This window comes from Mustela putorius, unplaced genomic scaffold, assembly GCF_011764305.1.
Source record: "Mustela putorius furo isolate JIRA1106 unplaced genomic scaffold, ASM1176430v1.1 tig00003836_pilon_pilon_pilon, whole genome shotgun sequence".
NCBI lineage: Eukaryota > Metazoa > Chordata > Mammalia > Carnivora > Mustelidae > Mustela > Mustela putorius.
This window is the reverse complement of record NW_025421989.1, coordinates 26,932,373-26,948,930: the sequence shown is the minus strand read 5'-3', so window position 1 is coordinate 26,948,930 and position 16,558 is coordinate 26,932,373. Positions and strand designations below refer to the sequence as shown.

Below are 16,558 nucleotides of genomic sequence, written 5' to 3'. Positions count from 1 at the left end.
GTTCTATTGTTTTTTTGGTTTCTATTTCATTGATTTCTGCTCTGATCTTTATGATTTCTCTTCTCCTGCTGGGCTTAGGGTTTCTTTCTTGTTCTTTCTCCAGCTCCTTTAGGTGTAGGGTTAGGTTGTGTACCTGAGACCTTTCTTGTTTCTTGAGAAAGGCTTGTACCGCTATATATTTTCCTCTCAGGACTGCCTTTGTTGTGTCCCACAGATTTTGAACCGTTGTGTTTTCATTATCATTTGTTTCCATGATTTTTTTCAATTCTTCTTTAATTTCCCGGTTGACCCATTCATTCTTTAGAAGGATACTGTTTAGTCTCCATGTATTTGGGTTCTTTCCAAACTTCCTTTTGTGGTTGAGTTCTAGCTTTACAGCATTGTGGTCTGAAAATATGCAGGGAATGATCCCAATCTTTTGATACCGGTTGAGTCCTGATTTAGGACCGAGGATGTGATCTATTCTGGAGAATGTTCCATGTGCACTAGAGAAGAATGTGTATTCTGTTGCTTTGGGATGAAATGTGGTAGATCAGAAAGGAACAGAGACCATATACAGTAACAGTCACCTTACAGGCAATACAATGGCACTAAATTCATATCTCTCAATAGTTACCCTGAATGTGAATGGGCTAAATGCCCCTGTCAAAAGACACAGGGTATCAGAATGGATAAAAAAACAAAACCCATCTATATGTTGCCTCCAAGAAACACATTTTAAGCCCGAAGACACCTCCAGATTTAAAGTGAGGGGGTAGAAAAGAATTTACCATGCTAATGGACATCAGAAGAAAGCAGGAGTGGCAATCCTTATATCAGATCAATTAGATTTTAAGCCAAAGACTATAATAAGAGATGAGGAAGGACACTATATCATACTCAAAGGGTCTGTCCAACAAGAAGATTTAACAATTTTAAATATCTATGCCCCCAATGTGGGAGCAGCCAACTATATAAACCAATTAATAACAAAATCAAAGAAACACATCAACAATAATACAATGATAGTAGGGGACTTTAACACTCCCCTCACTGAAATGGACAGGTCATCCAAGCAAAAGATCAGCAAGGATATAAAGGCCTTAAATGACACACTGGACCAGATGGACATCACAGATATATTCAGATTATAAAATATTTTTAACTTGGTCATTTACACTAGGTCTGTCTTCCATGAGTTTAAACATAAAGTTTGGCTGTTCCTGAATTCTAGCTTTTTAGGATTTAAAAAAGGAACAGAAATTCAAATTAGTCATAGTGGCTAGGATTTTATCACGTGCCTATAACTCCCTTCCCTTTCCAGTTTTTTGGTCTGAAATGACATTTTTCCCCCCATGTTTATATAGCAGCCACATTCCTCACGTCCTGTTCCTAAATACAGCAAGTGTTCATTCACACTAGATACATTTGACTTCAGGGTTAGTGTGTTTGTTTCTCCCTCTTCTTAAAGGGTTTAAGTTGAAATTCTTTGCAGAACTTAACTATAAATAATTCTTCTAAAGAACCATGTTTGAATGCCATGTGGAAATATATGAAACAAATCTTAATATTCCATATAATTTTTGGTCAGTATTATTTTTACTTACCTGGCTTCTTACAAGTCTTTGAATATCAAATGAAGTACGCTCACATTCCTCAAGGCAGAGATGTACCCTAACTTAGTACAAGAGTAGGATAATGGTGGTTTCTTTATTCCTTTTATTTTTTCGTTCCCTTCTTGATCACCCCCTAACATTTTGTTGACATTTTAGTCTCAGAGAACAGTCTGTTGCGATTTCCCCATCTCTTTCCCATCTTTAACTATCACAACTCATTATCTTAACTCCCATTGGAATCATTTTCCTTACAGTTGCCCATAGTTAAATCTCTGCCATTCTTTTTTTTTTTTTTTTTTAATTGGAAGTGGAGGTGAACCATGAGAGACTATGACTCTGAAAAACAATCTGAGGGGAATGAAGTGGTGGGGGGGGTGGGAGGTTGGGGTACCAGGTGGTAGGTATTATAGAGGGCACGGATTGCATGGAGCACTGGGTGTGGTGCAAAAATAATGAATACTGTTATGCTGAAAATAAATAAATTTAATTATAAAAAAAATAAATGCAGCCACTGGGAAAAAAAAATCTCTGCCATTCTTTACCCATTTCTGACCCATTTGCCTGTGAATCCACTCTACCAGTTTGGTATCTTCTACATGGATTATTAAAGTACCCTGTGCAATCATTGAGATCCACAGTGTGTTCCACCAAGCTGATCACAAATATTTGCTGATGACTATAATCCATTGTTTGGTCTCTGTACGGAGAAGCAGGAACACCTTGGTTCATTATTGTCCTCTATGCTCTTATTTGAATTTTATCTTCACAACAATTCTTTGGATGTACAATCATCATTATTTCAGTTTTGCAGTTGAGGAAATTGAAGTTGTGGTGAAGTATCTTTTGCAAATTAAATTCCATCGCAAATCTAAGGCTATAACCCATTACTAACTGCTAGTCAATGTTTCTTTCTAAAACTTAGTCACAGTAACTTCTAGTTCTCTGACTATAAATTCAGTGCAGAAATTGCAGCAGAGCTGTTCTTTGTTCTGTAGCAATGTATATTCAAAAAGGCAATCATTTCGTTTTTGTAAATAACATTTTTCCCTAGGAGAGATGTTGTGGGAATTTATATCAGTCAAGAATGTATATTGATAATCAAACATAGCTAGCTTAAAAACATGAAGTGAAAGATTGGTTAGTACTCAATCAACTGAACTGTTTCTTTCTCTGCGGTATTGTGGTTCTTGACATGATTGCTGAGTTTCCAATTTGACACTTCTAGAGATCTGTAAATCAGGACACATGCTGAGTCCCAGTCTGTCATCATGAGTCTTAGCATTGGTTATTTATTTCCCTTCTTTATCCAGCATCTACTTACTGGACAAATCAATTGAGAAGCTTTCCATGATGGCCCTTTGAAAGGAAAAATGCACACATTTGGGTAGCTCTTCAATTACCAACATGCACAGATTGTCTGAGTTTATATGCATATATTTTATTATTATTTCACTTTTGCATGTCAGATGAATCTGGTATAAATGTAAATCTAACAGTATGGGCTCTAGTGACCAAGTACACTGCCATAATATATCTTTGGTCTATCAATAATATTCTGGGTGCAGTGTTGCAAGCGTGATGAAATTCTGTAGTTTGAATTGTTGGCCCAGGCATGGACAATTAGCAGGTCCATATGATGTCCAGCTACCACAATGGCCCAGCTCCAAAACAACAGCTTCTCTTTGATGATCTGCAGATTTTATGTTTACTTTAATTCCTTGACAAAGTGGAATATATATCACACTTCTGATGTTTTCTTCTGTGTATGCTCCTGCAGGGTCTGCTCTTAGGACAGCTATATCATTCAATTGCAGTGCTTTGTTTCTGTAGTTAAATAACCAAATTGCTGCTTCATTAGTCTCTATGTGCTGATCTGTTTCTGTGAGTCTAGTCTGGTTCATTGGCCAATTAGTATTTCTGAGATGTTCTTTATCACACCAATCTAAGACCTAAATTATATGTATCCTTAACAAAACCATTGCATCTCTTATTATCATTAATATCTGCCAGTGATGCTTATTTCACAGGTTGCAGCCCTTTTGAAAAGATGAATTCTCCAATGTTGTATGCACAATACATTTTTCAAGTCAAATCATACTTCATTAAACTTTTATTGGAGTACAATATACATAAGGGAAAATGCACATGTCATAAATGTTTAGCTTGGTGGGTTTGCACAAACTAAATACAACTGTGTAAACACCCCTCAAATCAAGAAACAGAATAATATACAGAACTCTGAAGCATCTGTCATGTCTCTTTCAGGACTACCAGTCCCACGAGGATAACCATTATCCTGACTTCTGCAGTCATCTTACTTTTTCCTCTTTTTATATATTATATAAGTGAAATAAAACAGTATGCCCTGTTTTTGGCTGGCTTCTTTCACTCAACATTATGTTTGTGAGATTAATATATACTATTGCATAAGTTGTAGATATTTTATTCTTGTTGCTAGGTAGTATTATATTGGTAAATATACCACAGTGTATTTATCCACTTTCCAGTAGAGGGGAATTTGGGTAGTTTCCAGTTAGGGGAAGCTTCCAATTTAGTACCGGGGACTGGAACACCAGTCAAATATTTTAAATATACTTGACAAGTTGACTATTTAAATAAATCTTATGGTGAATTCTTTTGTAAAGGAAATAGTTTCTCCATAATTTCTGCTCTGCAAAATATATTTTCACATATGGGTATTTATTTCACAAGGGTCGATACTTCTGTTTACTGTCTTTCTAGCATCCATCTCTTTGTACTTATGTTAATAACAATATAATATTTTATTGTTATTAGATTCTGAAGCTCAGTATGTTTTAAGATTTGAAAATACCCATAAAATATCCTTATCTGAATACTATATGGTGACTAACATAACACAATTTTTGAAAAAAAGGAAATTAGGGAAAGTTAATTTTAGCTATTCAAAGGCAAGAAAACAAATGTGAAGGAAGGGCAAGGAAAAGAAAAAAAAAACCAAAACAATAAACAGTTCAAAGATAAAGAAAAAATCCTTATCTGATATATACATATATTCTTCTATATTACACCATCTAGATTTAATTAAAAGCACATACTGAGGCAAAAAGACATGCCAGCAGATTCTCTCTGATCCACTGTCTATTTTAAGAATATTAGAGAAAGAAAGATCATGAATTATTTTTGGCTCACAAGAATCCCCTCACATTCCAACAGACTTTTTAATTTATGGATTTTTTTAAATCAAATGAGAATATTCTACTAGTAAATATGATATTGAAGATGTTCTCTAACAAAAAATATGATTGATGCAGAGGCATTAAATAAGAAACAATGGGTGCCCAGAAAATACTTATTTTGCTTAAAATAGAGATCATGGAAAATAAAGAGGAAAATATGCAATTCTTTTTTTAAGTATTTATTTTTAATTCAGGTTAGCTAGTATACAGTGTTATATTAGTTTTAGGTGTACAAAATAGTAATTCAACACTTCCATACAATACCTAGTGCTCATCACAAGTGTACCCCTTAATCTCCATCACCTGTTTCACCTATTCCCCCCAACCTTTCCCCTCCAGTAACTGTCAGATTGTCCTTTATTGTCTGTTTCTTGCTTTGTATCTCTGTCTCTCTTGTTTTTTCCCCTTTTGCTGGTTTTTTCCATTCCTTAAATTCCACGTATGAGTGAAGTCATATGGTATTTGTCTTTCTTGACTTATTTAGCTTAGCATTATACTCTCTATATCCATCCATGTCATTACAAATGGCAAGATTTCATTATTTTTTATGGCTGAGTGATATATATGTATATATCTAGATAGATAGATAGATAGATCAATCTCACCCCTTCTTTGTCCATTCATCAGTCAATGGACACTTAGGCTGCTTCTATAGTTCGCCTATTGTAAATAATGCTGCCATAAACATAAGGGTGTATGTATCCCTTTGAATTAATGCTTTTGTATCCTTTGGGTAAATCCCCAGCAATGCCGTTGCTGGGTCATAAGGGAGTTCTAATTTTAACTTTTTGAGGAACTCTGTACTGTTTTCCAGAGTGGCCATACCACTTTGCCTTCCCACCAACAGTGCATGAGGGTTCCTTTTTCTCTGCATCCTCACTAACACCTGTTGTTTCTTGTGCTGTTGATTTTCGCCATTCTGATAGGTGTGAGGTGCTCTTTGTAATTTTGATTTGAACTTCCCTGATGACAAGTGATGATGAGCATAATTCTTCAACCAGTGTTCAATATGTAAACTTGAAATGCAACGAAGAGACAGTGACTCATTTTAAAGAAGAAAGACTCAAGGTCCTGAGCAAGAGTTAACTTTGAAAGTGGCATTTTTACATCATTATAAAAAGAAAGTATGGATAATTAAAATAGTCTACATGTACAATTCATTTGACAGTTACTGAAAGTATACAAGGCACCAAGCACTGGGCTGTGCACTAAGGGTTTTTTTTTTTTTTATTAAATGAATAAAAATCTAACTTAGACTAGCTTCCCTCAGAAGGATGACCTTGAAACAATGATTTGAGTGAAAGTGTTTTATTTGTAAGGTGATCCCATGAAATGCCAGTAAGAGAGTGGCACAGCAAAACAGGGAAAGAAGCCAATAATTGAGCCAATTATCAAGCAGGTTATTGCTATGGGCAACTTGAGTTCAACCCTGATGAGTGAACTCTGGGATGCAGTGAAAAATGCACCTCACAGTTGTCATCCACAAAGGGTAATTATCTTCCAACTCTCATTTATCATTGGCTGATTCATTTGTCAATTCCTTATAGTAAGATTTCCACCACTCCACTAAGATTATCTTTTGTATGGTCCTGAGGGAATTCCATGTGGTCAAATCCAATGGATACTTTTGGCATGGGCTTTGGCGAGTCTGACTATTTGGGTCCAAGTGTTAGCTCTCCCACTCACTCTCTGTATGACCTTATGTCAATTCATTAATGCAGTCTATTTCTTCCTCTGTTCAATGAGAAGTAGCAACAGCAGCAGCATAAACAATGATAACCACTTCATAAGATCATCATAATGATTAAATAAATTAACACTCATAGAGAACTTAAAACAGAGTTTTAAGCAGTGTAGATATTCAAATAAATGTTATTATGGCTTTTATTATCTGGCATGACATTTATGGCTTTTCAAAGTATTAACCAGGGGCACATGGGTGGCTCAGTGGGTTAAAGCCTCTTCCTTTGGCTCAGGTCATGATCCCACAGTCCTGGGATCAAGCCCCACATCAGGCTCTCTGCTTAGCAGGGAGCCTGCCTCCCTTCCTCTCTCTCTGCCTGCCTCTCTGCCTACTTGTGATCTCTCTCTGTCAAATAAATACATAAAATCTTTTAAAAAACAGTATTAGCCACTTTTGAGTTTTTGCAATTCTTGTCCATGTTTTTTATGAAAGTACATTTTTCAGGCATTCCTCCTACTTTGCTAGCTATTCATTCATCTTATTAGCTACTTTTGCTTCATTCTGTCTTTATGTGTTGTATTTCTAGGACTTCATCTTACCCTTATGTTCTGTTCAATCTACATACCATGTCAATGAGAACTCATTGAGGTTTTCATTACTTCTCTGAAGTAATTTCTAACCCTGGATTTCTCTCTCTCCCCAAATACACAGCTATACCATTATCCCTTCAGTCCAAGTGACTAAAATGATAATCCTATGTAGACGATTCTCAAAACCTCCCACTGAATAGGTCCAAAATGGAATTCATTATCTTTTCCCTGAAATGTTGTTCATCCTTTTTCTTTGGGTAGATACTGAATGATGCCTTTATCTGACAGGCACCAACCAGAAACCAGGGAATCTGTCTTGACTCCTTTGTTTCCCCACTGCTAAGCATAATGCCTGGTTATCTAGTAGATGGTAAATAAAATGGTGACTGGCAGGCTAGATGAATGGATTGACAGGTAGGTGTGCTGGGAGGGGTAGATGGATTGTTGAGCGAGTCTATAGCCTGTAATTGTATTTAGTTAAATATTATCTGATGATCATGTACAGTTGAAGGTCAAGGATGAGAAAGCATACCCTTAGTGGGATACATACACCAATGAACCAGTTTTCCTTACTACATTACATACACATGACCCCTTTGGGATGAATACTTTTGTCATTCTAACTGAACAAGCACTCAAATTGTATATTTGTCTGAAATAATGATCTGGGCTATGAAAGTTTCCTCCTCTTGCCACAGTGAAGAGACACATACTCACATAATAGGAAGAACTATCTTAATTTTTTCTCCTATGATGGACTTCTTAAATATAAAGATTATGTCTACCTTATGAACTATAAGATGTAGGAAATATTCACTGGCATGAATGCAAATGGCTTACCATATTTATATCAAAAAAGTTTGCTAGCATAATAAAATATCACTAATCAAGGCTGATTGATGCAAAAGCAAATTGGGATCAGAGAATTTTTTTAAGGAAAGCCAATTTTATTATTTCCATATACATGTAGTATATAAAAATGGGCTAAGAAAAAAGGTACCAACTATGCAGAGTAAAATAACTGGCCATGATAAGTTGAAAAAATGGTATGTAATTGGAATATCAGTTATTTCTATGACTGACGGGGAATTATTTCAGAATATGTAAAGACATATTTTAAACAGCATTCTTCTAATAGCATTTATACTATTAATTTTGTGAACTAAAGATTAAATAGAAGACTAATTAATCACTGTAAATCTTACCTTAAATAGATGCTATACTACCCTGTGGGGCAATAACAACAATGAAACAAACAATAAAGAAGGGTGCTCAAAGAATATAGAGAGAGACTGACATTTAAACAGAGGTCCGTGTGTTAACTCAAGTTGGAATATAGTATGCTGTCTGGTTTTGCAATAACAAGCAAGCACCCAAACAGAAATGAACTCCCCAAAATAGTCATTTATGATGAGTGCCACTCACCTGGTTTTACCTATTTTAGGTACCAGATTCTTGATTTCATGTCACAACCACTAGTCTTCTAGGGTTTGTCTAGTTTTCATCCTTATTTTCAGAAAATGTCAAGTACTTCTTTAACTCTTAACTTTATGGGGGCAAAAATAGGGTAAATGAAGAAGGACTAAATTTACATCATGCAGCATAATTTTACAGTATTGTGCTGTGTACATTTTATTTGTCTATCCATACCCCCTCTTCATCCTTTTCTTCTTTGGCCTCTACTCCGAGGGGCTGATCTCTGTCATCCCTGGACTCATATGCCCTCTGGCTTCCAGTTGGTATACCCCAAGGAGGGAGAGGACAAAGTGAGATCAGGATATTTATTCTCCTGGTTCTCCCTAGTGGAGTTGCCTCAGGCCAATGGTGTCCCTTGGCGAAAGGTCACTGAGCTTCTCAAGGTGGATTCTCCTTGTCATTCTCAGCTTCTGGCTACTTTTCCCTCCCCTGATTTTCTGGTCCTAGATATAGTAACAGCTCTACTGCTTCAAGTCTCAATATCTTGTGTTCTCTTTGGTGATTTTCCTACATAAATAAATCTTTCAGATAATCCAGGCAGATCAGAGAAAAATGTATATCAAGCTAAGATACTCCAGAAGACAGTGGGGAGACATTGAAGGGTTTAAATGAGGGAGTGGGATGATCAGATTTATGTTCATTATTACTCTCTCTGTAGTGTGGAGGTTGTATTACAAAACAGAGACTTGAGACAGGGGGCTATAAAGTCTACTGCAAACATGTTGCAAAAAAATGATAGAGTTTTGCAGTGGGAATATGTGAAAAGTGGGAAGGAGTCCTATGTGAGAGAAATTAGTAACCAATTATACATGGTATTCATTGAGACCTCAAGAAAAATCTAGAATGTCAGGTTTTGCTTAAGGGATAAAGTTGATAGCGGGTTTATTACTTATTTTCCAAGACATTATTTCTATTTTATGAAATCAACTTAAAGAAAAGATAATGTGGTCCGTAAAAGATAAAAACAATGTGGTCATGTTTATTTTTAATCTAAAATAAAGTACTTCAGAGCAGAATTTATAGAACATCTCCATCTTTGACTCACAATGATACAAAAAAAATGATACAAAAAAAGACAATATAATCCTGTCTTACTTACAGAATATAACGAGTATGAATTCTTAAATATGGTTATAAAAAATTTACAGTAGGCCTGTCTTCTCTTGGGTTGCCCCAGAAGAAGACCAGAGCATGTGGTTTCTTTGGCAATTGAGGGAAATATCAGTAGGGAAGTGGGTAAGGCTTACATATTCATATCCCAATATGTACTATCCGTCCTTGGTTCTAGGCTGCTCCTGGGAGGTAGGATGTCAGGAATCATCGATTCCCTGGTATATCTAGCCTGCAACTTAGGTGGCAAAATGAATTCTTTGTGGCACTGCAAATCCTTCAAGGAATGAACTGCCAGTGATAGTATCAGAAGTCAGGTTGTTGGGGACTGAAGCAGTAAGGGCAGAGGGATTCAGGCAGTCTGCTCTAGGACCTTTCTAAAAGATTTTCATATTTGGCTCAGGGGATTGAGAATAGAGAGAGTTTAATTTTTATATACACAACTGATATTCTAGGTTACCTTAAGGAAGATAACTTAACTTCATGTTTGCCATTGGAAAAAGTGAGGATTTCTATTGTCCATTATCCTATCTGTAATACAATGAAGAATTTTTAAAATAAATTATGTGAAAAGTGAGATCATCTTTGAAGGTTAAGATTCAAAGGTCTTCTCCAGGCTAGCATTTACTCCTATATATTCATTTTTCCTTCTATTCCAGTTGAACGAATTCAGAGTCAGTGGGATGAAGTACAGGAACACCTTCAGAACCGGAGACAGCAGTTGAATGAAATGTTAAAGGATTCAACACAATGGCTAGAAGCTAAAGAAGAGGCTGAGCAGGTGTTGGGACAGGCCAGAGCCAAGCTTGAGTCGTGGAAGGAGGCTCCCTACACAATGGATGCAATCCAAAAGAAAATCACAGAAACCAAGGTTGGTATCATGATTATGTTCCTAAAATAAAATGCCAGTTATAGTGGATAAAATTATAACCATAGATTAAAACTTAATGATTTTTTAAAAGATTTTATTTATTTACTTATTTGTCAAATCACAAGTAGGCAGAGAGGCAGGCAGAGAGAAAGAGAAGGAAGCAGGCTCCCCACTGAGCAGAGAGCCCGATGTGGGGCTTGATCCCAGGAGCCTGAGATCATGACCTGAGCCAAAGGCAGAGGCTTTAACCCACTGAGCCACCCAGGCGTCCCTAAATTTAATGATTTTTAATGTAAATTTATTAAAAGGAAACTAGATTTAAGCCGAAATGAACAGTAGGCTTTTTTTTATTTAATTTCTTTTCAGTGTAACAGAATTCATTGTTTATGCACCACATCCACTGCTCCATACAATCTGTGCCCTCCGTAATACCTACCACCTGGCTCCCCCAACCTCCCACCCCCCACCCCTTCAAAACCCTCAGATTGTTTTTCAGAGTCCATAGTCTCTCATGGTTCATATCCCTTTCCAATTTCCCCCAACTCCCTTCTCCTCTCCATCTCCCAATGTCCTCGGTGTTATTTCTTATGTTCCACAAGTAAGTGAAACCATATGATAATTGAGTCTCTCTGCTGGCCTTACTTCACTCAGCATAATCTCTTCCAGTCCCATCCATGTTGATACCAAAGTTGGGTATTCGTCCTCTCTGATGGAGGCATAATACTCCATCGTGTATATGGACCACATTTTCCTTATCCATTCGTCCATTGAAGGGCATCTTGGTTATTTCCACAGTTTGGCGACCATGGCCATTGCTGCTATGAACATTGGGGTACAGATGGCCCTTCTTTTCACTACATCTGTATCTTTGGGGTAAAGACCAAGTAGTGCAATTGCAGGCTCACAGTAGCCAAAATAGAGATTAGAGGAAAACTCATCGCTAATATCAGTCTTAAAATTAATTTTATTTAATCCGGATATCATAGGCTGTTTTTCACATTACACCATCTTTTGAGATCACTTCATAGTTGATATACATACTTGTGTGATAGCATAAAATCAGTCATTTGGAATTAATTCCTTCCTAGAAAAAGTAATGGGTCCTTTCCTTCCTAAGTAGGGCCCTGAATGGAGAAGGGAGAGGAAGTGTTAAGATAAGGCAAGGATGAGGGGTCATCTTACATTCTCCTCCAGGTCTTTGACCTTCAGACCTATTTCCCTACTTCTTTCTTTTCCTTCTCTTCTTCTTTTCCCCCCAAACTCCATCATATATCTGTCCACTTCAGAGTGTAGAACTCATTGTGATAAAAGAAGGAGAAAAGGGAAAGGAAATAATATTTGTTCACTATGTTTTATCAAGCATCATGCCTGGTGCCATACATGCTTTTTATTCTTTCAAACCTCATAGTTCTGGGAAAGACCTTAAATGCTAAACAGAGAAGTAACACAGTGAGAATATGATTAGATTGAATATTTTATTGAAACCCTCTATAGATTTTTTTTTTCCTGGTGGAAAAAGGCCTTCTGCTAAACAATTAGCTGAATCACAAGTTGGCTATGTCATCTGAGGAAAAAAAAATTATATTGTGGTTTTCTTGGATGAAGTGACTTCCATTTCTAAATGAGTCAGTGTTTAGGCTATGCTGAGCTACATGGCATATGTATTTATGCTAGGTTTATTTGAAAAAAAAAAAAAACCCTGAAACCTCAATAGTTTAATATAATAAAGATGAATTCCAGTGGAGGTTGACGAGCACTTCCTGAGAGCCCTTTCATAAATAGGGACTTAAGGAATCCAGGATTTTCCAGTTTTGTGATACTATCATCTTAAACTTAGGGCTGCCCACAGTCACTGCAGGAGAGTAAGACAGAATGTGGCCCGTTTATCCATGGGGTTCTATGGACAGGCCTGGAAATTATGTGCATCACCTACCTCCCATTGACCAGAACATGTTCCCAGCTTAACATCAGGAAGAGTAAATGGGAATAATGAGCTAATGAGCTTGTAGCCAGCCTCAGCCTTAGCTACTTCTCCAAAGGAGCTGTGCTGCTATGAGAATAAGATTTTTGTTCATATGACAGGAATGTTAGAAAGTCACATAGGATTTTACAGACTCATCATTACCTCTGTTGGAAGCAGTTATGTCTTTCACAAGATGCTTGCTGCCACTAGGATTTTCTTTTTTGGATGAACATAGAAGGCATAGGAATTTCTAATGGTGATATTCCCAACTCTTGGTTTGACTGTGGAATAAAATTCATGCAGCTGTTCTTGAAGGCTCGGGTCTTATCCATAAGGTACTCAGTATGTTATACCATTTCTTTTTCCTGTCCAAAAACTGAGGATTCTATGAATCTAGCAGATCTTGGAAGAAAGCATTTAACTGGTGGGAGGAATTAACAGGGGAAAAGGGTTTGGGCTGGACCCTTGAGTTAGAATAAGGAAAGGAGAAATGAGAGGCATATTGTGATAAATTTGATAAAGGCAAGAAGACTGCAAGTTGTCACATGAGGAATCTCAAAACCTACAAAAATCTTAAAGTGATGGCAAGAATGAATAGGGTTTTGTAGCCCCTAGAAAAGCAAGGGGCTTTAAATAAGAAATGAAAAGAAAGGTAAAAGAAAATATGAAAGGATAAAACAAAACAATTTCATCATCCAAACAAGTCATTATGTTTTAAACACCTAAAACAAAGACAAGATGATATAATTGCTATCATTGTCACACTTTCAAAATAAAAAAACTGCTTTTCAAATGTCAGTCTAAAACTACATCATAAAAATGGCTCAGCCATTATCTATAGGAACTGATGTTTTTGTTTGTGTTATATGTTATGAATTCAACTATGTATATAATTTTATATACATAATTATATATACATATATATACATATATATATAGTTGCACTTTCATTGTATGTTCATTATCTAAAGATGACCAAAGCTGTATTTTTTCCATCAATTCCCTAAATGACATATGCTAAAGCTAAAAGTAATCCTAATGCTAATACAAATATTTAGAAAGTACTTGTTCATTGTAAAAATTGTGCTAATCATTTTATATATATATTGGCTTAATTTTACCCTCTGAGGCATCTTCCATGAAAACTATTATCATTCCCAGTTTATGGGTGAGAAAATTGAAGCCTAGAGAAGTTCAGAAACTCTTCTTAAAAATCATAGAGTTACGGGGCGCCTGGGTGGCTCAGTGGGTTAAAGCCTCTGCCTTTGGCTCGGGTCATGATCCCAGGGTCCTGGGATGGAGCCCCACATCGGGCTCTCTGCTCAGCAGGGAGCCTGCTTCCTCCTCTCTCTCTGCCTGCTTCTCTGCCTATTTGTGATCTCTGTCAAGTAAATAAATTAAAAAATCTTTTAAAAAAATCATAGAGTTACGATATGAATGTGTAGCAATTAATCTTGCAGATGACCTCACAGATTTTCTCTTCTACCCATTATCTTCTACGTGACTAAAACAAATCAAGAAAACACTGTGAAGATCAGAAAAGGAGACAACTGTAATTATGAATTGACAAATAAGATCACATTACTGATAAGCCAACAAGTGGGAAATGAAAATGATGAAACAGTATACTGGGGAGAGGCTTTCATATTCTGTTTTACTATGAAAAACTAAAAAAAAAATTGCAAATTATAGCTTCTTTTTAATGAAACTACAATTTTTAATTCCTCTAAAATTCAGGGAGTATATAAAATGGAGATTTGGCCTTTGTGTCTAATACATTATCACTATTGAGTGGTAATAGCTGGCTTATCTCTTACAATTTTCTTTTATGAAGAAAAGATGAAAATAGACATAAATAGGCATTGGATAATTTGAACAGAATCTCCTAGTTCCATAAATTCTTTCTGAGTCTCCGTGCCTAAGATTAGCAAGAGAGCTGGTGAGCCTCGTAAGGCGATCATCAGGCTGTGTCTACAGAGGCGGAGAGCTGTGATTAAACCAGCCAGCCTCCCTTGCAGCAACGTCACTGATGACTACCCTCACTGTCACAGCGAAATGGTTCCAAAGCAAGCACCAGTAGTATTATACTCTTTGAAAATTTAAACCAGTCATTGTACCTGAACTAAAGGAAAATTCATCTACAATTCTGATATTTTTGTGATTCATCATTGCTCATCTTTGTAATCTCTTCCATTTCTTATCTACATACTTTCATTATCCTCATGATGGAGATAAAATTTTGAATTCTGACTTTAAACTTAATGTCCTTACATAAATACCTATAGATGTTGCTTTATAACTTGTGATAATTAGCATTTTAAATACTTCACAGTATCTCATTAAGTTCTACCCTTCACCATCTCCTTACTGATTGGACATTCAGATAGCCTCCTCCTCTTGCTTAAAAAATAGTAGCAGAGAAAAGATGGGGACAAGAACAAGCCCATCACAGGAGAGGAATCAAGTTTCAGATAGCATCCAGGGACAGTCCATCTGAAAGCATGGTCAGGCTGGAAGGAGATGGCAATGAGAGAGTCTCGATTTATCAAAAGAACAAGCTATAGGCAGCCCATCATGTTGATGATTAATGAGCAGTTCATTAAGAGATGTCCAGAATATATGTAGTTTCTCTCCCACAGAACCCTTAATTTTTTGGAAACAGAAACATAATGCGAGGAAGTAGCTAATTCTGTGAACCACATGGCTTTATTTGATCTTCGCCATGGCCCTAGTAAAACAATAATTTTTTTTGAGGTGAAAAGACAGATGTTAGGGAAAAATCATACAGGATTTCCATTTTAATCAAACTCCCTGCCAATAAGCTATGACAGAATCCTATGAGGGATGATGCCATTTAACTTTCATAGGAAGTAAGATGGTGTGACATTGGCACCTAAAACTGCCAGCAGCGGTCATCATGGGATTTATTTTATTTGGCAGAATCTTGGTTGACTTCACAACCTGTTCCCCAGGCTTTTAAGATTGGCCCAAACTTGGCAGTGAATTCCTTGGAAAAATTATTTCTTGATGATTTTAAGCTTTCTTTTCCAGTGTCAAGAGAGATTTATCCAGGCTCAGAGTTTTCATTTATTTTTCCCCTTTCAGCTTTTGAAAGAGAAATTCCTTTTTTGTCTGCTTTGTGATTGCTTTTGTGTCAAATTCAGCATAAAAGCTTTTCAAACGTGACGGCATTAGCTGTTTTGTGCTTGGCTGAGCTAAGAGTACATGAATTCAATAGAGAAGTGAAATCTTGTTTGAGCCTAGCTGATTTGGCTCTATAATACTTAAAACTATCTGAGGCGAGAAATCCAATAATTTATCAAATTATTAAATAAACATTTCCAAGGTTGCAAAATATCTGTGTTTTGAAGACATTCTTTAGGGAACTTGAAAGATAGATATACTATAATCAAGTAATTAATTTTAAAAGTGAATTTGTTATATATAGTAAATACAGTTAGTATTTGAGGATCTCAAATAATTTTACTAGGAAAGGAGCTAATGAAGAACTTTTTTCAAATATGGAAGTAAAACACTGCAGTTTTAAATTATTTGGTGGGATGGGTGGAATTAGATCATATCCTTATGTGCCATAAGGATATGTACAGTAGTGGAAGCTGAGTTCTTCCTCCACATATTTTATTATTTACTTTTTGACTTGCACAAAATTAAATCAGCAAATTGATTCACACTGGTAGTGTGAGGTTTGGATTTCTGATACTGTAATGAAAAGCATCAGAAATCTTCTTGTCGGGACCTACAATTTCTTCATGATTAAAGAAAAAGAATCAATAACTTAATTGTACTTTTTCTCCCAAAGTATGTATAAAGTTATTAAACTTCTCAAAGCTTGCAGCCAGAGTGTTTCCTACATCACTGATAGAGTAGAGGAAGTAATGGGCTAGTTTCCCCAGGTATTGCTATACTATATAAATATTTAATGCACAGTCACCAAGACTTGAATAGTATTATGCTCTGATTACACCATATTTTACCTTGTTTCCTTTTCATAGTCTAACTTATATCATGCTCAAAAATATAATGTAGCAAG

At 36.2% G+C, this 16,558-nt stretch overlaps 1 protein-coding gene across 3 annotated transcripts in view; it reads left to right on the top strand.

The window, feature by feature from the left end:
• DMD (dystrophin) overlaps positions 1-16,558 on the top strand; it is a 2,119,021-nt gene that overhangs the window by 1,543,313 nt on the left and 559,150 nt on the right. For all 3 annotated transcript variants that reach the window (XM_045089435.1, XM_045089434.1, XM_045089436.1), the window contains exon 53: positions 10,333-10,544. In XM_045089435.1, the coding sequence (XP_044945370.1) occupies positions 10,333-10,544 (212 nt within the window). The remainder of the gene's footprint in view (positions 1-10,332; positions 10,545-16,558) is intronic.